General features: G+C 41.5%; 1 protein-coding gene across 4 annotated transcripts in view; it reads left to right on the top strand.

Moving 5' to 3' along the window:
- ENTPD1 (ectonucleoside triphosphate diphosphohydrolase 1) overlaps positions 1-24,221 on the top strand; it is a 116,232-nt gene that overhangs the window by 16,825 nt on the left and 75,186 nt on the right. For 2 of the 4 annotated variants that reach the window (XM_061168774.1, XM_061168847.1), the window contains exon 1: positions 8,244-8,372. The exons of 1 other annotated variant lie outside the window; for it this stretch is intronic. In XM_061168774.1, the coding sequence (XP_061024757.1) occupies positions 8,357-8,372 (16 nt within the window). In that variant the 5' untranslated portion in view covers positions 8,244-8,356. Of the gene's footprint in view, positions 1-8,243; positions 8,373-8,889; positions 8,911-24,221 lie in introns of those variants that run through there. One more of the 4 variants, XM_061168959.1, reaches the window with a different exon arrangement.

Genomic DNA, 24,221 nt, shown 5'->3' with positions numbered 1-24,221 from the left:
GAGGAGTGAACATCTAGCAGTCTCTTCAGAGGCACACTTCAAATTTTAGAATTTTTGGAGACATATTGTGGGATAATTAAATGGTTGACAGCAACACTAATCAGGCCAGCAATGATTATAATGCAGTCGCCACCATAATGTCAGTAAAAGTATCAGTGTTATCTATGGGTTGCTCTTCAGGATAGCTGCTGTTGGAGAAGAGCTGGTTCTGCCCGGCTGTGCTCTTCTTGGAGGCAGAGCTCGTGGAATTCCTCTGTAGCCCTATCTGGTGATATGCTAACCTCATACTGCTTAGTTACAGCAAAGCTGCTCTACACTCAGCTGCCTGATGTGTTTCATTTCTTGCCTTAGGCGTTGCTGTGACAATATTTATGCTCAACTGTAGCAAAAAATTTTTTAAAACATCAGTAAAAATTTGGAGGGACTAAATTTTTACTGGGGAGGGGGGATTTGACTTCTTGTGTGCAGTGGTTGATAATCCCCATGTTAGGTATTTTAGAGGATATAAAATGAGTAGTAAACTGTCCTTTCCCTCCAGAACTCCAAGTCTAGTAGTGATGGAGAGTGTAGTGAGGACTGAAGGGAAATTTGGGGTGGGAGGGAATGATAACACCAGTGTAAGAAGCAGGATACTTTGTTAAGGTGTTAGTTATTGTGGGTCTCCAGCCCTACCCTAGCTTGTTATTGAAATTGCGCAAGGTGCTCTGAAGCAATAGAGTAATCAGGAAGAAATAAAGGGGTACCTTTGAGGGCCAGGGAAGAGTGGAAATTCTGGAGCACTGGGAAGGGGGTGGAGGTTGGTGGGCCATGGGTACTGGGCACCCTTGATTGTTCTGTGGTTGTGTCCTGGTCAGTAGGATGGCCAGCGCTTCCAGCAGAGGCAAAGCTCCCTCGCCAGTCCTCCTCCATCCCCATTCAGCACTGGAACAGAAAGCCTGTCACATTTCAAGATTGGGCAGTGAGAATATCAAAAGGGATCAAAATAAATGAGAGATTAGGAGTCCTTCCCCTATTTTCTGATACATGCACTTCTCCCAGATTATGGTGTAAACCAGGGAGGTAAGGGGACTCCAGTAATGATTGTGATTGATTTTCCTGCCAGCTCAGAGGGAATTGAGATGGGTTTAAGTTGATATAAAGAAAATAAACATAGCAAAATTTCTTGGATACCTAAATGTGGTGGTTTAAGATTGAATCTGCTCCATGTGTAAATAACCAAAACAAAAGCAGAATATGACAAGTGCTGGCTGTGTGGGAGGCTAAGGGATGTAGCACAGCTATAATAAATCATGGCATACTGTTTGCTGTTTGGGAGCACTGCAGTCTCTTTTTCACAGGGCTTTTCTGGCTAGGCAGAAGAAAGAACTGGAGGGCAGTTAAGCAGAGAAGGGAAAAGAATTCTTTTCCTCACTGATTCTCTTCTAACTTACTCCCTTTTCAAAGCACAGTAACATAATTGTACATGTGGTAAATATTTATATATTAGTCAAATATTAATGAAGTATTATATCCTGGTAATTCCTTCTACTTTCCTCTAGTTGCATGTCACACTTGAGTATGTCCTGTAAAATCCATGTTGTCCATCCTCTGGATTATGGCAGCAGAAAAAACATTGTCTCGTCTGCAAGGCATTGTTGACACACAAAGTGCAGATCCTTGTGTTCCCGCATCTGTCCCTCCCACAGACACCTTTCTCATCCGGCAGCTCTCTCTTTGCCATTGCAGAGGCTTTGGAGCAGGGAACCCTATGTAATTTCTATTTTTCCTGGAAATTAAGGTGAACGGTTGTGTGGGTAGGCTTACAGACATTTTCTATATATAGTCTGTATATCCTTAATTCTAAAACACGTGATGAAAACAGATTTTAATGTTTTGAAATTGTGTCTTGCAATTAGTATCAAAAGAAATCAGTCTGTTTCCAGGCAGAACTGTAAGTTATGCTGTGTTTGTCTTTGTGCACGTGCATGCTTAGTGTTGTATGGAAGGTACCTTTTCATCTGATCGCCAACTCACATGAGCTGTTTGTAACAGTGCCTAATGCAGGTGAATTTTAATTTAATTCTTGACTCCCAGTTGGCTTTTGAAACCTTTTAAAGATTACAATTCAGCAGTGGAAGATTACCTGTCATATGCCGAGTAATGAATTTAAAAAAACAATAGGAATTGTTACATACTTTGGACTAGATCAGAAAATTTCAGAGTTGGGAGAGATTTGTGTGACCAATTCATATGCTGAGAAGGAGTTTTACTTGAGAATGCTTCATCTATTAAAAGGTTCTAGCTAACTTTTCCCCCTAAAATTTAAGCACATATGCAAAACCTTGGACTGGGTGCTATGGAATATGGAAGGATGTGGATGGGGAGGAGGGAAAAAGAATTTGCAGTCAGACTCTACGTTGTGCATATGAGATGAATCACACTTGAAGCTAGCAGTGCAAGGCATTAAGCAAGTGCCAAGCTATTTGTCACTTTGAGAGAAGAATTATGCTCTCAGAATTTGGAGGAGCTGGAAGGCTTTAAAGATTTAAGGTTTGAACTAGACCTTGAAGGATGAGCTGGGATAACTGTCTAGGCTAAGTAATAATCTCAAAAGTCAGAAAATCACTATTATCTTTTCCCACTCTCTTATTTCTTCAGGCTTTGATGGTCCTGAATGGATGAAGGGCCTAATGTAAAGGAGTGCAGGGTGCCTGACTTTGGCCTTGTCTCCTGGGTTTGTCACCCCCGGCAGATCTCTGCAGAGGCAGAGGCATTAACAGCAACATGGGAGCTTCTTGCTACAGACTGGCCTGGTATTATGGGCTATTATTGTCTTCAAAAACTGGGTGTATGAGCCACCCTGTTAAGGTCTTGAGCATAAGACTCTAGAAGCCATGTGTTCTTTAAGAATTTCCCCTGCCTCCTAGGACCAGAAATGTCCTGAATTAGAAGACAGAGATTTATGCCCTTTGTAATCTTGATTGCTTAGCAAATGCAGTCGGGCACTTAGGGTCAGTTAAATATGATGAATTTTTCTTAACTCCAACTTTTCTCCTTCTCAGAGCTACTTTAAGTTCTCCGGCAATGTTCCCATATGACGGTGGCCGTCTGAAGAAGTGTAGGCATTTCCCTTCCTTTATTATTATTTTTTTCAAGTTCTGGAACCAGCAGTCAGTTCTCCTTCCTGCCCTCCCTTGGCCCCAGAGTTTCTGACTTCTCTCCAGAGACACTTATTTGGAAACTTTTTGAGCCAGTGGGGAATCAACTTAGAGGCTTTTTTTCTTTTAGACCAATGGGAATATTGTGTGTCATGGATGAAAAGATTTGAGTACTACCAGTATCACACTGAGTCTATATAACAAGGCTGTTTCCATGTCTTGGCCCACAGCCTGAGTTAACTTTGCTTTGCTGGATGTAGAGACAATGAATTCTGTTTGAACAAGAAATCATGTGTAACAAATGCTTTTGCAAAACCATGTCCTTTTAGCAGTTACTTTAGTAAAGATGTCCTTCAGCAAGGGGTTTCGGTACAACAGATGCATTTAAACACCTATACAATGCTTAACAACATAATTTTAAAAATATACTTTTAATTTGAGAATAGTTTTTGATTTACAGAAAAGTTGTAAAGATAGTACAGAAAGTTCTCATATACTCCATGCCCAGTTTCCCCTATTAACATCTTAAATTAGTGTGATAGATTGTTATAATTAGCCACTTACCCTTGCCTGTCTGTAACCTTCCGCTCCAACAGTGAGAACCCTGACTCCTACTGTCATCTATTTACATAATTGTCCAATTCCAGTATACATATGTAGTGGTCTCAGAATTATGAACCTGTATCCCCATGGGAAACAGCTTCATCAAATAGAGTAATATGTTTTTGTATAGTTCCTTTTGCCTTTAGTCTTACAAACTTTACTCATTTCCAAAGTGACTCAGGTCAGTACATTTTCCCCTACTCCCTTCAATGAAGCTCTTTCATACATTTGTAATACAGTTAGATTCTTTTGTCACAATCAACATTCCATTCAGGGATCCCTTAACCTCATGGATGATTTTTTTAAAAACTGTATACATTAAGGTTCGTTCTTTGTCCTTTAAATATCTATAGGTTATGAATATTGTCACATTTACATTGGCATTGCAGTATCATACTGAATAGTTTCACACTCTAAAAAGTCCCCTGAGCTTCACCTATTCAGACCTCCCTCCACCCCAGTGAATCTCAGGCAGTCACTGATCTGTTTACCATCTCTATTTAAATTTAACATTTAAAAAATGTTAAAATTTAAAATTTTTTTTAAATAGTTGGGGCTTTTATAAATCGATTGGACTTTCATAGATAGTGAGTACTTTCTTTGGAAATGAATGTCTTTGACCTTAAAGATGTTATAGCTGTTATCAGTTATTACACCTGAAACTCATGGATTTGGGGCCTGCCTCTTGAGTAGCAATACAATTTTATCATTTTTTAATGAAGGGACACTTCACTCATTATGTCTGCAAACCTCTGAGACATTTAGGGGAATCAGGGCACTTGAAGTGGGGGTAGAAGGATGAAGGAGGTAAAGGGGATGTTTCAACAGAAAATGCAAGAGATTTCAGCTAATGCAGAGGAAGTAAAGGGTAGTTGTAGTTCAGATAAGAGTGGTTATGAATCAGTTGTGAAATACTTGACGTAAACCAAGATAATGCCGACACAACACAGACTTCATCAAGTACTGGGATCAGGTTAGGCATTTACCTGCAGTTCAGGACCTTTATTTCAATTCTGCACACTCCTTATTGAGTGTCTGCTGTGCTTGACTTTGCTGTGCTATGTGCTCTAAGCGTGCCTTCTTCTGGTGCAACTGTTTGGTCACATACTCGCACTTTGGAAGAGCTGGCCATTCTGCAACATTCAAGGGCTTCCCCTAACTCAGAGTTCAGGGCATTCCTTCCTGACTACCAAGGCCACTTGCTTATCCTGGAACAACAAAGGCGTGGGTGACACTTGGTCATACTTCACTCCCCAATCTCCTCTCTCAGCATGTCCCTAGTCCCACAGTTGCTGTTGAATATGTAGGATCACATTAAATTTGGGGAAGGGAGGTGGAGAGGTACTATGTGCTGTAGGAGGGAAGGGACTTCTGTTCTCATTCCCTTCAGTTGCCCTGGGGTTACTTCTGAAAAATAAATGGAAGATATTGGAGGGGGAGAAGGTCTGAAAAATAAATGGAAGATATTGGAGGGGGAGAAAGTAAGGGACACAAGAAGAGAAGACAATGTTTTATTTAATCTGAACCATATACCTAGCATATAAGTGAAGAGGAAAGGAACTCAAACTTGTTGAGTGCCAACTATGTGCTAGGGTCTCTGTTGGGATTTCTTACACATTTATTTCCCCCTTTTCCCTACAATGACTCTATGAAGTAGATTTTTTTTTTTAGTCTTTATTTCACAGATAAACTGAGGTTCAAAGAGGCTCACTAACTTGTCTAATTTACACAGTGAAGATTCAAACCTAGATCTCCTTAACTCTAAAACCCTGGCAGCACATTAAAATCACCTGAGCCCTTTTATGAGAAATCCTTACCTGAACCCCAGACCAAATTCCAATCTCTGAGGGTAGGGATGGGCATTAGCATTTTTAAAGCACTCGCAGTGATTACGTATAATGTATAATGTGCAGGTAGGGTTGAGAACCATGGATCTGCTCCGAGAGACAGTGCGTTTCCTACTCCTCTCCTAAAAGAGGGGAAAGGGCATTTTCTGAACCAGTGTGCATTCTAAATACTCTCAGAGTACTTTTATATCCACCCCATGCCCTATTTCCTATCCCTCATGGGGTTTTTATCATCCCTAAATACCTGTAAGCAGGCAGGTGGAGTGGGGGCAGAGGTTATTACTGATGGTAGAGAACTACAAATATGATTGAGTTAATCTAAACAATTTTTTTTGATAAGACGTGCATGTGGTGCTGATAGATTGTCAAAGTACAATGTCAAATAGTGTCAAGAAAATTTGATATGATTTTCAAAAGGTACTGGCAAATTTTGTTTGTTGAGTATTCATACACCAAATACCAAAGAGTACTGACTTAGTTTATAGCAGGTGTAAGAAGATGGGGTTGGGTGTGTTCCTGGTAGAAAAAAAAAATCTATGAATTCCTGAGATTAGATTTGTTAATTGCCATACAACATTTAACATGTTTCTTGAAGTATGATTTATCATGACTCTGACATCCCTATCAATGATAAAACCCCATCGTTTTGAAGTCTCCTTTTAGCCTTGAAACCAACCATGAGTAAGAACCATTTAAATAATATCAAAAGGACATAAATAACCACACAGCTCATTCCCCCAGGTCTTCGCTAAATTATTACCTTCTACCCCTGGGAAGTCCCGACATATATACACTATTGATACTATGTATAAAATAGGTAACTAATGAGAATCTACTATATAGCTCAGGGAACTCTACTCACTGCTCTGTGGTGATCTAAATGGGAAGGAAATCCAAAAAAGAGGGGATATGTGTATACGTATAGCTGATTCACTTTGCTGTACAGTAGAAACTAACACAAAATACATATTGTAAACACATATTGTAAAGCAACTACACTCCAATAAAAATTAATTAAATAAAAAAAGAGTAAAAAATTTTTTTACCACAATAGGACAGATATCAAACCAATATTATTAGAAATGGAGTCTAAACTGGCTCTGGAGAAGGCATCCACTGGATTTTCATTTAGTATAATTAGTTTTTATTATAAATGGCAGATGCGCTAAATCTGAAACCTTTAGTAAGGTGAAGAAAGAGTATTGTACAGACCCAGATTTATTAAAGCACCAAAATTTTTATTTATTTATTTTTTGGGGCCGCACCATGCGGCTTGTGGGATCTTAGTTCCCTGACCGGGGATCGAATCCGTGCCCCCTGCAGTGGAAGCGCAGAGTCTTAACCACTGGACCGCCAGGGCAGTCCAGCACCAAACATTTACTGAGCACATCCTATGCTGCTGAGCACTGTGCAGATGACAGAGATGCCTAAACTAAAAAAAGCCCCTGCCTTTATTGAAGTATGATTAAAAGTATAATGGAGAATATATGTTAATATAGAGTCAAAAACAATCTTTATTGGTCACAAATTTAATGGCTTATGGTATATTTGGAAGAAAAATGTCTTATGGTACAATTGGCTTTAGATACCAACTCTCATGCTGAAGAAACAGTGTAGAAAAAGCATGAACTAGGAATCAGTGAAATCAGATTTATGTTCTGCTTTGCTGCTGTTTATTAACTCAACCATTTATCAAAAATTTACTGAGAGCCTACACCGTGGGAGAAACTATATTAAGTGCTGGAGAGCATGGTAGCAACCAGCTCCCTGCTTTCAATGTGAACATGAACTTGTAGCTTAACATCTCCACACCTCTATCCTTGCTTAGACTAGACGTCTGAGGTCTCTTTCAAATCTAAAATGCTAAGGTTTGTGACAGCCTTGGGGAGGGAGAAGCTGCCCAGACAGGCAGCCTTGGGACTTGGGAACTTACCTTCCTCTCTGAGGGTTGGCTGTTGTCCTGATTTCAAAATAACTTCATATACACAGTTTTAAAATGTTTTGGTCAGTTTCTCATCTGCATTTGGGTCATGTTGGCAAAGCCTGGGTGTGGCAATTCTTGCTCATAAGACTTCAGAGGTAGGAGGTCAAGGTTTGGAAAAGGTAGACAACTTGCATCAGTACAGCTAGACAGCTGTTCCCAGCGAGCAGCCTCCCCTGCCGTCCCACCCTGCCTTCTGACGGATACCACGCTTTCTCTCGCCACAGCGTCTTTCGCTAGGGTGACCCGTTGCTCTTCTGGTGTAATGAGCCTCGAAAAGGGATTGCTCATCAGGGGACCAGAAGTGATCGGATTTATGGGGCTGGAAGAATTGTTCTTGGGTCCCACTGTTTTTCCGGTGGGTATCAAGGTAACAAGTTTCTTGTTATCTTGCTTCAAAATTGCAAAAAGTAAATGGCTTTTTTTTTTTTTGCTTGCAGCCAAGATATACTTTTCAAGGGGAAAAATGGATTTCTGTAACAAAGGGAGAGGGAAAGAGCTGAAGAGAGATATCTGAACATACATTGTTTCAAGATACAAAAAATTGCAACCCGGGGAAGCTTTAGGGGAATGAGCTGTTGGACTTCTCGGCCAGTCTGTCCTTTCAATGAAAAAGGCATAGGGTTTGAGGTTCCTTCCGAAACGGGGCAGGCTAATTTAGCCCCTCCCACGAGCCCGAGGGTCTGTTATATCTCTGTTCCTTGAGTACCTCTCTCACTGAGACCGACCACAGCAAGCAGAGGCTGAAAAATAAAGAGCAAAGAGGAAGAAAACAAAAGCTGCCAATTATGGAAGATAGAAGGGGTAAGAGCAAAATTGATTTGATCTGAATCCTTAAGAACAAACAAAAAAAAAAAAAAAAAAGGAAAAAAGAAAACCAAAAGCCCGGACCAAAAGCAAGTACTTGAAAGAGCAAGAGGCAAAAAGCCCTAAATACACTTTCCCACCCTCTCCTTCTGAGAGGAGGCAGAGAAAAAACTTTGGGAAACATTTTAGGAAGCCAAGCTCCGGGGTTAGAGTCAAGGGTGGCTCCTGAGCAAGCTGGAGCAGCTCATGAATATTCATTAGCAATTGGTATTCAGATCTGGTTTTTTAGAGGGAAAAGACTTCTTCCGTCCCCTCGCAGTTTAGGAGGCAGCTGCCTCATTTACAGTCCAGAGTCGTATTGCTTCGGGTCAGTACCTCAGTGAGTTTGCTTGAAGATGCTGGGCTCTGTGTGTAGATTTGCCTTGTTCTCGAATTTCCTGTGTGCTTTCCTGTTGTGAAATTAGCAAAGGCTTCTCTGCCTGGAATTAGACAGAGAAGTTAATGCGGCAAGAGCCTGTCACAACAGGACCTGAGAGTATGTCTTGCAAAAGACTAAACTTTTCTTGGGAGGTGTGGGGGAGTGTGCATGGGTGTGGGGAGGGAGGGAAGGGGTATAGGTACGAAGAACAGTTTTATCTTAAAAAAGCAAGGCTTATCGGACGGACTATATTTAGATTTTTTCTAAAAACTGCGAGAGCAGCCTGGATTGTACAGATGGTGTGCGGTCTCTGTCTTTTACCTCTTTTGGGCATTTTCTGCCAGGACAGAGAGCCAGCTGCTTGCCAGCCCGTGGGAGCCAGGAAGAATGTCTGCAGCAGTGTGGTTGTGTAGGGTTGCAAACCTTCATCAGCTCTGGTCTCTAATATCCCCACATGTTTTTATCACATAGAACGTGGAGGAATGGGCTGAGTAGTCAGAGTTCTTAATAATGACAGTTATGATAGCTGTTAATGTTTTCGTCTTTACTCTGTGCTGGGAGCTGTTCTAAGCGTATTACACGTGTTACTTATTCCTCACAGCAACTTATAAGGTGAGTGCTATCGTTATCATCCCCATTTCCCAGATGATGGAGTTGAGGTAGTGAGAGAGCAGCTTACCTTGGGATCACACAGTAAGTGGTGAATTTGAATGCAGGCGACGGACGCAGGGTCCGAGGGTCTATTTCCCTACCCTGTTGCTCCACTTCAGAGTCTCTTGTTACTGCTCCGACGTTGTTGATTTGGGTTTGCAAATCTTTGAAGCTACTGGGGAAATGATACTGGTGAAATCTCAAGTCTGGGAAGGAATTTGTGCTTTGCTATCAAGTTTACATGCATTTTTCCCATTTGGTGCCCGTGGCCATTCTCTGTGGTAGGGCCCAGGTATTGTTATTATTGCCTTTTACAAAAGGGAGAGACTGAAGCCAGAAGGGGTTAGATGACAGGAATCACACAGCTAGTTTTCAAAAGTCCAAAGCAGACTAGAAATCCCCTGCCTCTGGTTTCCCTTCTAACCTGCAGATCGAGCTGAGTCATCTCTGAACTTCTGTCCCCACCCCCAGACACTTTCAGTTCCTCAAGGGACTTGGGGAACTTCTTTCCTCCCTTCCAGATTGTTTCAAGACACTTGCCTCTGCCTTGAAGGCTGATTTGGCCCTCTCCTCCTCCTTTAGTCTGGAACCAAGCTGCTCGAGTTTGAATCCCAGCTCCACCCTTTCCTGTGAGCCTCAGTCTCCTCATCTGTAAAATGAAGAGAATAATGTTATCTACCTCACAGGGTTGTTGTAAGGACTAAATGAGGGATTCATGCAGGGTTCTCAGAACAGAGCCTGATGTATATAATATGTGCTCAATAAATGTTAGCTGTTGCGATCACTCCTTCAAGCCTCATCTTGATTGTTAGTCCCTCCTTTAAGCCTTCTCCAGCCCTTTGAGCCTTATAGTAGCCTTATATTGGATGTTTCTACAATACCTCACCACTTACACCTAAGGTGGCACTTGTCATACTTGTCCATATTCCTGCCTTCTGCATCGCTTCCCAACCTTCCCCTGACTGTAATTTCTTTATTTACCTTTGGATCTGTAGTGTCTAGCACAGTGTTTAACACATAATGGGCACTCAATAAATATTTAGTAAGCTAAGTAATATTATCTTAGTTGATGTTCATCTAAGCGTCAGTGGGCTGGTTTAAAAGGGAACCTTTGAGTTTGCAGTGGAGTCCTGCTGGTACAAACAGCTCTTTTGTGCAATATGTAAAGACATCCCTCTAAGTGAATACACTGAAAAACAAAATGCATCTCTTCTAGGTGGGTGACCTTCAGAGCTGATGTGACCCTATGCTAGGGCACCCCGTTTGGCCCGTCCAGCTCTGGCTGAACTTCAGCCCCCAGTCCCCTTTCAGCCGAGAACCAAACTGGAGATTTCAGATACCTCATAGCACAACTTCACTATCTCTGAACAGAACATCTGGTTCCAGAAATAGTGTCCCGCCAGCCCCATTTTATAGCGACCAACCTCGTAGTCTGAGACAACAATATACTCTGGTAATAGAAGAAAAACAAACACCACAGAGGTTGGCCCTGGATAAAATCATAAAGTACATTAAATTTGTTTCCAACACCCTCCCTTTCCTTTTCTTGGCATACCTTCAAACCCGTTTGACAAATATTATTGTGTCTTCCATTTGTAAGTCCCTATGCCAGATGTGTGGGATATAAACAGTTTGCTCACAGTCTAGTGAGGAAGGCAGGCATATATACAACCAACTCTAATTGAAACCAGACTCTGTGAAGTGCTAATAATCATAGCTAACATTGGTTTTTTATTATGTGCAAGGCACTGTAATTTTTATACATACATCTGGCATTGTCTCATGTCATCTTCCCAAAAAAACCTATGATAGAGATTTCTGCATCTTACAGCTGTGGAGGGAAGTTACTTGGCCAACGTCATCCAGATAGTAATAGGCAAAGGGGGGAATTTAGACCAATATAGTTAGGCTGCAAAGCTTGGGTTCCTAATAGTTAAGTTCTCCTACCTCCCTAAGAGCCATAATAGAAGTTTAAGGAAAATCCCATGAGAAACAGAACAGGGATTGATGATTTGGGGGAAAACTTCTCAAAGGATGGAATGCTTCAGTTGGACCTAGAAAGATGAGTAGAGTCTGGTGCCCACAATAAGCCCTTCCAAATCCCAGCAGTGCTTAAAGACCTTTCTCTCTCTTTTACCAAAACTGCAGCCTAGATTTAAGAATAAAAAGCTTTTTTCACTTTTTTCCAGGTTCCAAGTAGGGAACCTATTTACTTGTTCATCCTGGAGATTTGCAGGCAGAAGTCCAAAGTTTAGCCTTGACTGTGAGTTTGGGATTACCAGTCCTGTAATCTAATAAACCTTTACAAAGTCAACAGGTGCATATTAAATGATTTCTTTAATCATGATTGTCTTGCATGGTCATTGGGCACATGTGGTAAACAGTTTTCACAAATGGCAGTGATTGGTCTTGCTTTTACTTGGCCAAACCATATTTTAAGAGTATTTTCTCCCTTGTGTTGTCTTTATGGTTGCTTCTGCACTCCATAACCAGTGGTTGTGCTGAAGGGCATTAATGTTTTATTCCACCTGCCTATGCAGAGTGAAGGTGAGGACTGGGGCACATCCCATAGGGTCTGTTCCTTGTGAGCTTCATTCCCTGAAAAAGTTTGGAGGGAGGCCAAAGTTGAGGGCAGCCCTTGTGGTGAAGAATCATCAAACCTCTTGAAGGTTTGATGGAAGTGCAGATGAGCGGAGGCACTGGCTTTGTCTTGGTGAATGTGTGTGTGTGTTCTGAGGCAGTATTTCTTAAACTTTGATATGCATGTGCATCATTGGGAATCTTGTTAAAATGCAGATTCTGATCCCGCAACTCTGGAGTGAGGTCTGAGATTGTGCATTTCTAACAAGCTCCCAGGTGATAGTAATGCTGCCCCTACATAGGCCACACTTCGACTAGCCATGTCATAGTGTCATTGCATGCCGTAGTGTCAGGGCTTATTTTGGTACCAAACAACCAGGCCCTCCCTTCCCCAGTGCTCCCCCCCCACCACCCCCTCCTCTGAAGCTACCACTTTGAGTCACTGATCATTATGTCATTGCAGGATGATGGGAAACCTAATTCATGCATTCCTTTGTTCTTTCAGTAAACATATGTCCTAGAATTTTGCCATACAAGAAACAAATCTGAATCTTTATCATATACAATCTGTAATTGCACGTAAAGGCCCTGTGTTGGATTTCCTAAACATCTCCCACCTTTTCTCTATGGCTCCAAGATTCCTTATGCTGCTTTCATTCCCTGCCTCCAACCTGAGAAGTACTGGAACAGAGCATTTGGTTGCCCCAGAACCCTTTGCTGGGTGTTTGGAGTGCCCAAGAGCTGGGGCTAGCAAGGATTCAGGACTCTGAGATGGGAGCAGCGTGCCAGGGGGCACTGTCTGCACTGCAGAAGTGAGGTGAGAATGATCCCAGACGCAAAGGAGGATAGTGAATGCAGAGAGGACCCATGGGATTTCTTTAGGTTTGGAAAATTGAGGGAATCATAAGGAAAAAAGAAGTCGTTGGAGTAGAGAAGGCAAGAGGGAGTTTGCCTAACATACTTCCATCCCACAGTTTTTGTGCTAGAGTATCAAAATGAATTTAGAGACCCAGGAACAATGGCAGTACATGCCCTATGTAAAAAGGTGTTTCCTTCTGATCCATAAGAAGAATGTGGACAATTTCTTTCTGTCCGTGAAGATGTAAGTAATATGGCACATACTCATTAAAGAAGACATGAAATGTGGATTAGAGGAGAAAGAAAAACAATCGCTCATGACAATATTTTGGTGTATTTCCTTGTAGTTCCTTTTTCTATGCCTGGGTTGTTTCTCTTTTTTAGCACTTACTTGACTACAAGCTTGAAAAATTGCGAGGTGGCATTGTGATTGTTAGGCTATACGTACAGTTTTAAAGCCTGACTTTTAGTGTAGCAGTGAAGCACAAGTATTTTCCACCTTATAGCATAGTCTTCGTTAGCATAATTTTTATAGTCACATAGTTTTTTTTAACAGTGTCCCTGTTATTGAACATTTAGGTTGTTCCCATTTCCAATAAACATCTTTGTGAGGGAAGTTTTTCCATAGGTAGGGTTGCATGCTGAGGATAGAATCCCAGAAGTAGAATTACTGGATTAAAATTTGTAAATGTTTTTTAAAGTTCTTGATTACTATTAACAAGTTGCTTTACCAAAGGATGGACCCTTCATGCTCCCACAAGGAGTTCCTGTTTTGCTGCATCCCTGACAACTTAGGTGTTTTGTTTTGTTTTTTTCTTTAAATAATAGTGTCTGCTTTTATGTTGTTTTAGTTTGTTTAATTACTGGTGAATTTGACATTTTTCACATAATGTGCTTCTTCTTTTGTATACTGTTTACATCCGTTGCCTGTTTATTACTTATTGGATTTTATGTTTTAAATTAATTTATGTGAGCTCTTGATAAAATAAAGATATTCAGGTTTTTCTACTATATTTGCAACAGTTTTTTAGTGTTTTTATACAGAGACTTACAGCTATGAATAGATCCAATACATTTTTATCTGTGGTGTTATATTTTCAAAAAAGTTTGATATTGCATTTATTGTCTCTTTAACCCAGGATAATTTTTTTAAAGTTCCAAGTAATTGTCATTTTTGTTTAAACCATTAAGTTTTATTAATTTTTCATTTTATTTCACAATGATTAGAGAATATGGCTTTAATATTTCTGAGGTTTCTTTGTACCTAAGCATGTAGTGAATTTTTATAAATGTGAACACTTGTGAATAAGATATATTGTGTTTTTAAGATATAAAATTGGATATTTATAAATCTATCCAGTCATTTCAATTATATGGTAATCCCTCCTCAACCATAATATTCTCCTATGTGAAATTATAGTACATCTGCATTTACTTTTGTATACTTTTATTGTTACCTATGAGAATTTTCATTCCAGGAAAAAGAATGAGCTGTGAATAATTTTTTATTGTGGCTTATTAGAAAAGGGTGGGGGGCAGTGATAGAGAGTTGGGACTATAAAAGGAAGTAAAGTAGATGCAGAGAAGGAGTAAGTCAATAAAGTCTTGAGAAGGATGAAAGAAGATGAGATAAAGTTCTCAGCATCTTAGGCAGCTGAGCCTGGTATGGCTACATAACTTTAGGAAGTATTGTAGTATGGTGTGAGTGAAAATTACCAAGTCTCTCCCTCCCAAATAATCATGGCAGGTCCCAGGAGGCCAGAGCCAGGAGGTGGGTCTGGTTGGCAGGATATAGAAGGCAAGGGTCAGAATCTCTGAACTATAAAATTGAAACAGTATTGCTCAAGTGGATAAAGACTCAGACATATGCACAAAAGACATCTGAAGCAGTGTGTCATCAGCAAAATAACTTTTTAGACACTGAACTGAAAAGGCAGGGTAGGGAGGACTCGAAAAGTTTCCAGTGAACAAAGGTTGGTAAATAGAAAGTAATAGTGCAGTACTCATATTTTCTAACTTAAGCTGTGTGAAATGTTCTTGATACCATCTTTTGCTTAATGTCTTCTTTTTTATTGCTTTATTTTGATGTACTTACAAATAATCATTAGGGATTTTTCATAGATTTATTTTCTTTTACTTCTTTTTTGGTTGATATAGTAACAGTGGTAGGCTGCAAAGATTACAGCTCTGAATCCCCAGAATTTATGAATGTTACCTTATACGGAAAGAGTCTTTGCAGATGTGGTTAAATTAAGGAATTTAAACTGGGGAGATCCTGGATAATCACAGATGGTCTTATAAGAGGGAGGAGGAGGGAGACCTGACACAGAGGAAGGCAACGAAACCATTGTAGCAAGATGCTGTGCTACTGGCTTTGAATATGGAGTAGAGGTCCACAAGCCAAGGAATGCAGAATGGGGAATGCATGGAATGCCATCAAGCAGATGGAAAAGGAAGAGTAGCCCTGCCCACACCTTGATTTCAGTCCAGTGAAATTGATTTCAGACTTTGGAACTTCAGAGCTGTAAGAGTAAATGTGTATTGTTTTAAGCCAATGGGTTTGTGGTAATTTGTTATGGCAGCTGTAGGAAACTAACACAGTAAGTGTTTAATACATGGAAGTGGTGATGGTTTCGTTAGTTAATCTACAGGTTTATAGTGTGTATTGAGCCACGTGTTGTTCCAGTCAACTTACAGATGTTAACTCAGTTCTCAAACAACTGTTTGAAGTTGATACTGTCCCTGTCTTACAAATGAGAAACCAAGGAATGAGTAGTTAAGTGCCCTACCTAAAGTCTCTCAATTGGTAAGTGCTGAGGTTGAGATTTGAACCCATAGTTGTTGATCTTACTATTATTTCGAGATATAATTCACATACCATATAATTAACCTGCTTAAAGTTTACAATTCATTGTTTTTAAACATAGTCACAGAATCATGCGGCCATCACTACAATCAATTTTAGAACATTTTATCACCACAAGAGGAAACCCTGTACCCATTAGCATGAATTTAATTGACTTTAATGTAGTTCTTTTCTCACTATGACTTTCCCCATTTTTGAGTTCTTAATTTTTGTTCCTGTCAAAATGATCTGGTGCACATGAAAGTAATTTTTTAGAAAGGGCATCAATGTGGTAAGAGAGTGACAACTTATCTAAATATAGATAGTTTATCCCCCTCAAGTAATTGGAAATATTCCCCCATTGTCTTGAGAAGTTTGATGCTGTGAAGTACTTTGAGGACACTGTTTTTCAGCCTGAACATTTTTCTGTTCTCTATTCCTGACATTTTCACAGTGAGACAACTGAGTATAGACTTCCTTTCATTGATTTTGCTTAGAATATGGTAAACCCTTTTGATTTCCAAATTCAGGACTTCTTTAGGGGCAAGAAAGATTTCTCCTTTCATAACTTTAATCAGTGCTCCTACTCTGTTCGTTTGCTTTTCTTCTTCAGGGACCTATTATTTGGATCTCTTATCTCTGAACTTACTCCATCCGTTTATCTCTCCCTTTCTTCCCTCCCTCCCTCCCTCTCTCTCTCTTTCTTTCCCTCTCTCTCTCCTTTCTTCCTTCCTTCTTTCCTTTCCTTCCTTTATTTTCCTCTGTATTCTGACAATATTTTCCTAATATCCTCTATATCACTGATTCAGTTTTCCTTAATTATTTCTAGTATAAACTTTCATTCAGCTACAGTATTTTTGGTTTCCATGAAATCTTTTATCCTAATCTGTTCTCTTCTCAGACCAACATCCTCTTGTATCTAACCAAAAAATAAGTAAAGTAAGATTTCCCTCTCTTTCCTGCATCAAATCTATTTTGGAAGCAAGCTTTTCCTCTACCGTTCTTTCTACTTATTGCAAAATTTATTTAATCTAAGGCCTTATCCGTGAAAGAAAAGAGATATCTTCTGTAGGGGTACACAAATGAATGTATGTGTTTTTCATCTTATTCTAAAAAGAATTTAAGGAAGCACTGGGAGATCCCAGTTCAGTGTTAGAGATGGGGAGTGCGTGGTCTACCCTTGGCTCCTTTAGATTCCGTTTGGATCCTAGAATAATGCAATCACCGAATGCAACATCCCCTTCTATGTGTGGGAAGACATCTCAGTCCTCTACCCAAAAAAGCTCACTCAGATCCAGGAAAGAAGGCAAGAGTCCTGTTGCCATAGAGTCATGTTTCAGAGGATAGAGAGGCTACGGCTCTCAGGATTCTGTCAGTATTTTTGTCCAGAGGCGTAAAGGCATTCAGGAAGGACCCTTCTCTGGGCCCATTTTCTTGCCTTTGCCCCTTTTCCCACTGAGAGCAAACCTTCGTTAAACTGCGGAGTGAGCTCCTGCTCCACTGCTTAGCACCTTGCCCAAGTAATGTCTTTTGCTGGAGATCAGTTCTAAGTCTCTTTATACTCATGGTAGAGTAAGGTTATCAGTTCACAGAGGCAAAAATAAACACACAAACAAGCAAAACAAAGCAAGACAAAACAACAAACCCGGGACTTCCCAAAGAGTTCCCTGTGCCCCTCCCGTCACACCGTGCTTCTCTTCTCCCACAGTGTTCTTTTGTTGATCCCAAGTTAATGAGTGTTAGGTGGGCCAGCTGAGGCCTCTGCTTACTTGCCCCTGGTCATGCTGCCTTGCCTCAGAAGAGGTGATGCTGGCCGTTAGTGTCATTTCTTAATGCTAATGCACTGACGTTTCATTTGAGGAAAAAATATCATTTCTTTTAGGATACAGATATAGATTTTCACAAGAATGTGGGAGAGTGTGGCAAAGTATTTTCACTTATGCTGTCATCATACTTAGTGGTCATAAGACTTGGCTCTGTGAGATCACTCTGGCAGGAATGAACCAAGAAGTTGGTGAGCAATGGGAAGAGACTAGTATTGGGCTTTTGCAATAGTCCAGTAGGTGAGAGATGATGGGGACCTGTACTAAGGCATTGATGGTGGGTGGGTGGGGGAGAGGGATGGATGAGAGGAGCTGGATTTAAACAATATTTATGAGGTAGAGTTTGAGGTAGAGGGCTAGGTGGTTTGTTGGGAGGGAAGGAGAAGGAGAAGGAGATGTTAAGATTTATTCTCAAGTTTAGCTTTAGATGATTGGATTAATATTTATGAATAAGACTGGGAATGAGGGAGGGAGAGTGGATTTGGCAGGGAAGGAGGGAGATAATAAGTTCATCCTGGCACATGCTAAATATGAGATGTTTATAAGATATCAAGGCAGAGATATTCTGTTGGTTGCTGGAAATGTGGATGTAGAGCTTGGAGAGGTCTGACCAAAATCAAGAGATAATGGGAGTTAGAGTTGGAGCATGGAGTCAATAGTTGAAAATATGAGCATTTAAAATATGAGTCACCCTGGAAAGTATAGGGAATGATTGTTATACAGCAGAAACTAACACAACATTGTAAAGCAATTATACTCCAATAAAGATGTTAAAAAATAAAACAAAAATTATACTAAAAAAAAAAAAGAAAAGAAAGTATAGGGAATGAAAACAGAAGAGATGAAGAATGGAACCCAAGGAAACACCAACAATAAAGGGATGGGAAAAGAAATGCCTTAAGAAGAGAGATTCAGAAAGAAAACCTAAAAAGGTAAGAGAAAGCCAAGGAGAGTCTGAATCCAGTAGCCAAGGGAGAGTGTGTTTTGAGACCAAAGTTTCTAGAAGAAGTGCCAAAGCTGCAGATTAGACGAGAAAGAGAATGAGAAGAGGTATCGTATTTTCTATTCTTCTAGCACCTCCCACCCCTGCCCTCTACCCCTGCCCCACAGTGTAATGTTTTTGGGAATTGGGATGCACTTTATAATATTTCCTACCCACAGACCCTTAATCCCTCCAGCAAAAACCCTTAAAACTCTAATGGTACATTTTACAGTGGAAGAGATGTGGTGATTGGGTTTGAGAATTTGGAGCTTATAAATATCCTTGGTGAAAACAGACTTAGTAGAATATTAAGAGGTTAAACAGCAGAAGTTAAGAAAGTAGGAACATTGAGCTTATTAACTCAAGAAGTGAGGTGGTGGAGGGAAAGAGAGAGCTGACGTGAGGGATGAGTTGGATCAAGGGAAGAATGTTGCAGACTAGAGTGGACTTGATTATGTTTGAAGGATAAGAGCCAACAGGGGGGATTCCCTGGCGGTCCAGTGGTTTAGGACTCCGTGCTTTCACCGCCAGACCCAGGTTCAATCCCTGGTCAGGAAACTAAGATCCTGCAAGCTGCACGGTGCAGCCAAAAAAAAAAAAAGCCAATGGAAGGAAGATGGACTCATTCATTAACAAATATTTATTGAGCAAAGAGTATATGTCACGCACTGTTCTAGGCACTGAGGATACAGTGGAAAGCAAAACAACATCCTTAACTTCGCTGGGTTTATGTTCTGGGTGGAGGGGTGGGGTGAGGGCAGACAGATAATTAGCAAAAAAAAAAAAAAAAAAAGTAAGATGTATGGTATGTTAGTGATAAGTACTAAGAAAAAATCAAAGCAGGAAAGGGGGTTGAGAAGTATTGGGAGGTTACAATTTTACATAGGGTGGTAAAATAGAAGGTGATTGGGAAGAAAGACCTTAAAGAGGTAAAGAAGTCCAGCATGTGGCTCTCTCTGGGAAGAATGTTCCAGGTGGCGAGGCCAGCAAATACAAAGTCCTGCAGAGAAATTAAGTGTTTAAGGAAGAGCAAAGAAGCCAGTGTGGCTGAGTTGAAGAGAGGTGACAAGGAGGTGAGAGCTGAGGGACTTCCCTGGCTGTCCAGTGGTTAAGGCTCCGTGCTTCAAATGCAGGGGGTGTGGGTTCGATTCCTGGTCAGGGAATAAGATCCCACATGCCGTGTGGCCAAAAAAAAGGAAAAAAAAATGCAGGAAGTGAGAGCTGAGAGGTGGATTTGAACTAAACAGACTGTCTAGGGTCTTGCAGGCCATTGTTAACCTTTGGCTTTACTTATAGTGAAATGGGAAACCACTGTGGGTTTTGAGCAGAGTAGTGACTGGATCCAATTCACGTTTTGATAGGCTCCCTGTGGCTACTATGTGGAGAATAGACCGAAAGGGGGCAAGGGTAGAAGAGAGAGATCAGTTGGGAGACTACTGCAATAATACCAGTGAGAGATGATTGTGTCTAGTCCTAGGTGGTAGCAGTAGAAGTTGTGAGAAATGATTGGATTTTAAAAAATTGAGGTAGAGTTGATTTACAATATTATATTACTTTTGAGTGTATAGCACAGTGATTCAAAATTTTTATAGATTATACTCTATTTAAAGTTATTATAAAATATGGACTATATTCCCTGTGCTGTACAATATATCCTTGTAGCTTATTTATTTTATACGTAGTAGTTTGTATCTCTTAATGCCCTGCCCCTATCTTGCTCCTACCCCTTCCCTCTCCCCACTGGTAACCACTAGTTTTTTCTCTATGTCTGTGAGTCTGTTTCTGTTTTGTTACATTCATTCATTTGTTTTATTTTTTAGATTCCACATATAAATGATAACATACAGTATTTGTCTTTCTCTGACTTATTTCACTAAGCATAATACCTATCTATGTTGTTACAAATGGCAAAATTTCATTCTTTTTTATGGCTGAGTAGTATTCCATTGTATATATATACCACATGTTCTTTATCCATTCATCTGTTTATGGACACTTAGGTTGCTTCCATATCTTGGCTGTTGTAAATAGAGCTGCTGTGACCAATGGGGGTGCATGTACATTTTTCTTGAATTTGTGTTTTTGTTTTCTTTGAATATATACACAGGAGTGGAATTGCTGGATCATGGTATTTCTCATGGTATTTCTATTTTTAGTTTTTTGAGGAACCTTCATACTGTTTTCCATAGTGGCTGCACCAACTTATATTCCCAACAACACTGTACAAGGGTTCCTTTTCTCCGCATCCTTGCCAACATTTGTTGTGTTCTTTTTGATGACAACCATTCTAACAGGTGTGAGGTAGTATCTCGTTGTGGTTTTGATTTGCATTTTTCTGATGATTAACAATGTTGAGCATGATTACTATTTTTGACAACATATTTTACATATTTCTGTTTTGTGTATCCCTTAACTGCTTATTGCAGATATAGATGATTTTACCACTTTTGTCTTTTAACTTTGCTACTAGCTTTGTATGTGGTTGACTTACTACCTTTACTGTATATTTGCCTTTACTGATGAGCTTTTTCCTTTTGTAATTTTCATGTTTTTAGTTGTGGCCTTTTCTTTTGTCTTAGAGAAGTCCCTTTAACGTTTCTTGTAAAACTGGTTTGGTGGCGCTGAACACTTTTAGTTTTTGCTTGTCTGTGAAACTTTTGATCTCTCCATTAAATCTGAGCGAAAGCCTTGCTGAGTAGAGTATTCTTGGTTGTAGGTTTTTCCCTTTCATTACTTTAACTATATTGTGCCACTCTCTTCTGGCCTGCAGAGTTTCTGCTGAAAAGTCAGCTGATTATGCTTGATATAATCTTAGAGGTCTCTTAAACTTTCCTCATTTCTTTTTATTCTTTTTTCTGTTCAGCATCAGTGATTTCCTCTACTCTGTCTTCTGGTTCGCTGATCCATTCCTCTATATCATTTAGTCTGTTGTTGATTCCTTCTAGTGTATTTTTCATTTCAGTTATTGTATTCTTCATCTCTGTTTGGTTCTTATTTTTATTTTCTCTTTGTTAAAAACTTCTAACTTCTCACTCTGTTCATCCATTCTTCTCCTGAGTTCGTTGATCTTTACAGTCATTACCTTGAATTCTTTATTGGATAGATTGCCTATCTCCACTTCACTTAGTTTTTCTTCTGGGATTTTATCTTGTTTCTTCCTTTGAAACATGTTCCTCTGTCACCTCATTTTGCCTAAGTTGCTGTTTTTATTTCTATGTATCTGGCAGGTTGGTTATATTTCCCAACCTTAGAGAAGTGACCTTTTGTAGCAGATGTCCTATGAGTCCCAGCAGCACACTCCCCTCTGGTCACCAAAGCTATATGCTCTAGGGGTGCCCCTATGTGGGCTGAGTCCTTCTGTTGCGGCAGGCTGACTGCTGTAGATGGTCTGGTAGGTGTGGCTGGCCCCCAGTCTGGTTGGTTGCCAGGTCCTGCCTTGTGTGGGGGCTGCTAGCTGCTGGTTGGTGGGGCTGGGTCACGAGGCAGCTGGCTGCAGAACCCCAGGGGTCTCAAGCCTAGCGCTGGCTCACTGGTGGGCAGAGCCAAGTTCTGGGGTGGTGGTTGTGGCGTCAGGGTTCCCTGATCTAGTGTTGGCCTGGTGGTGGGTGGAGCTTGTTCTTGACATGGCTAGCTGTGGGTTCTGGGGTGTCCTAAAGCTGGTGCTGGCCTGCTGGTGAGTGGGGCTGAACCTGGGGCAGCTGGCTGAGTAATCCAAGGTATCTCAGAGCTGGTGTTGACCTGAGTGGGTGGGGCTAGAGCCCAGGGGATCCCAGGGATAATGTTGGCCCACTGGTGGGTGGACCCATGTCTCAAGGTCTCTGGCTACAGGGCCCTGGGGGTCCTGAAGCTGGTGTCAGCCTGCTGGTGGGTGGGGCTGGAACTCAGGGAGTCCCAGGGCTGGTGCTGGCCCACTGGTGGGTAGAGCCAGATCCTAGAGTCTCTCGCTCCAGAGCCCAGGGGTCCAAGAGCAGGTGTTGGAATGCTGGTGGGTGGGGCCAGTTCCTGACACAGCTGGCTGCAGGATCTGGGATGTACTGGAGTTTGTGTTGGCCTGCTGGTAAGTGAGGCCCCATCCCAATGTGGCTGGCTGAGGGGCTCAACTTGCCTCAGAGCTGGTGTTGATCTGCTGGTGGGCAGAGCTGGGGCCCAGTGGGTCCTGGAGTTGGTGCCTACCTGCTGGTGGTGGGCTGGGTCCTTCCATGGCAGGATGCAGGGCTGCGGTTGTCCTGGGGCTGGTGTCTGCCCGCTGGTGGGTGGGACCAGGGCCCGGGGTGTCCTGGGGCTGGTGCCTGCACACTGGTGTGTGAGGCTAGGTTCTGGGCCCTCTGATGGACAAGGCTGTGTCCAAGGATGGCTCTGGGCTCAGGGGATCTTAATGCAGCCTGCCTGCTGTGGGTGGGGCTGTGTCCTGGCCTGACTAGTTGCTTGGCCTGAGGCATCCCAGTACTGCTGCTTCGTGGCTGGTGAGCGGGGCTGGGGCTAGATCCCAAGACTAATAAGGTAGAGGGAGGATTCCAAAATGGAGCTTGCTAGCACCAGTGTCCACACAGTAGAACGTGCTCCAAAAAATGCCTGCTGCCAGTGCCTGTGCCCCCAGGGTGAGCTCCAGTTGCCTCCTGCCTCTCTGGGAGACTCTCCAAGATCATCAGGTGGGTCTGAGCCAGGTTCCTTTCAAATGACTGCTTCTGCCCTGGGTCCTGGAGCATGTGAGATTTTGTGTGAGCCCTTTAAGAATGGAGTCTCTATTTCCCACAGCTCTCTGGGTCTCCCAAAAGTAAGCCCCATTGGCCTTCAAAGCCAAACGTTCTGGGGGCTCGACTTCCTTATGCAGGACCCTAGGGCTGAGGTGCCCCATGTGGGGCTCAGACCCTCGCTTTTTGGGGAGAACCTCTGCAATTGTAATTATTCTTTCCTTTGGGGGGGTCACCCACCTGGGGATATGGGTCTTGACTATACTGTGCCTCTGCCCCTCCTACCCATCTCATTGTAGTTCCTTCTTTATATCTTTTCTGGTAGGTTCTGGTCTTTCTCATCAATAGTTGCTCTGTAAATAGTTGTAATTTTGGTGTGCCCATGAGAAGATATAAGCTTCCTACTCTACCCTCTTGGGAACTCTCCCAAGAAGTGATTGGATTTTGAAGGCAGAGCCAGTAGTATTTCCTGACTGGATCTGGATGGAAAACAAAGAGAGAAGGACATTTGTTTCCAAGGTTTTGGGCCTTCCAAAAACTAGAAGGATGGAGTGGCCTTGAGCTGAAATGGAAAGACTGTAGGAGGAACATGTTTGAGTGGGAAGCTCAGGATCTCAGTTTTGGATGTTTTAAGTTTGAGATGCCTTTGATAAGAAATGCCTGTTTGGGATTTCCCTGATGGTCCAGTGGTTAAGACTCCCCACTTCCACTGCAGGGGGCGCAGGTTCGATCCCTGGTCAGGGAACTAAGATCCTGCATGCTGTGCAGCATGGCCAAAAAAAAAAAAAAGAAAAAAGAAAAGAAATGCCTATTTGACATGGAGTTTTTGAATTAAGCAGATGAATATACAAGTCTGGAGTTCAGGGGAGAAGACTGTGTTGGAGACCCTAATTTGGGTCATTAGGTTGTGTTTAAACTCAGTGAGACTGGATTTAAATGCAACGAGACTGGATGAGAACACCAAAGGAGTGAATGTAGATAGAAAAGAAATTCCAAGG

The sequence above is a fragment of the Eubalaena glacialis genome, chromosome 1 (assembly GCF_028564815.1).
Source record: "Eubalaena glacialis isolate mEubGla1 chromosome 1, mEubGla1.1.hap2.+ XY, whole genome shotgun sequence".
Classification (NCBI taxonomy): domain Eukaryota; kingdom Metazoa; phylum Chordata; class Mammalia; order Artiodactyla; family Balaenidae; genus Eubalaena; species Eubalaena glacialis.
The sequence above is the reverse complement of the archived record's forward strand: the minus strand, read 5'-3'. Positions and strand labels throughout refer to the sequence as shown.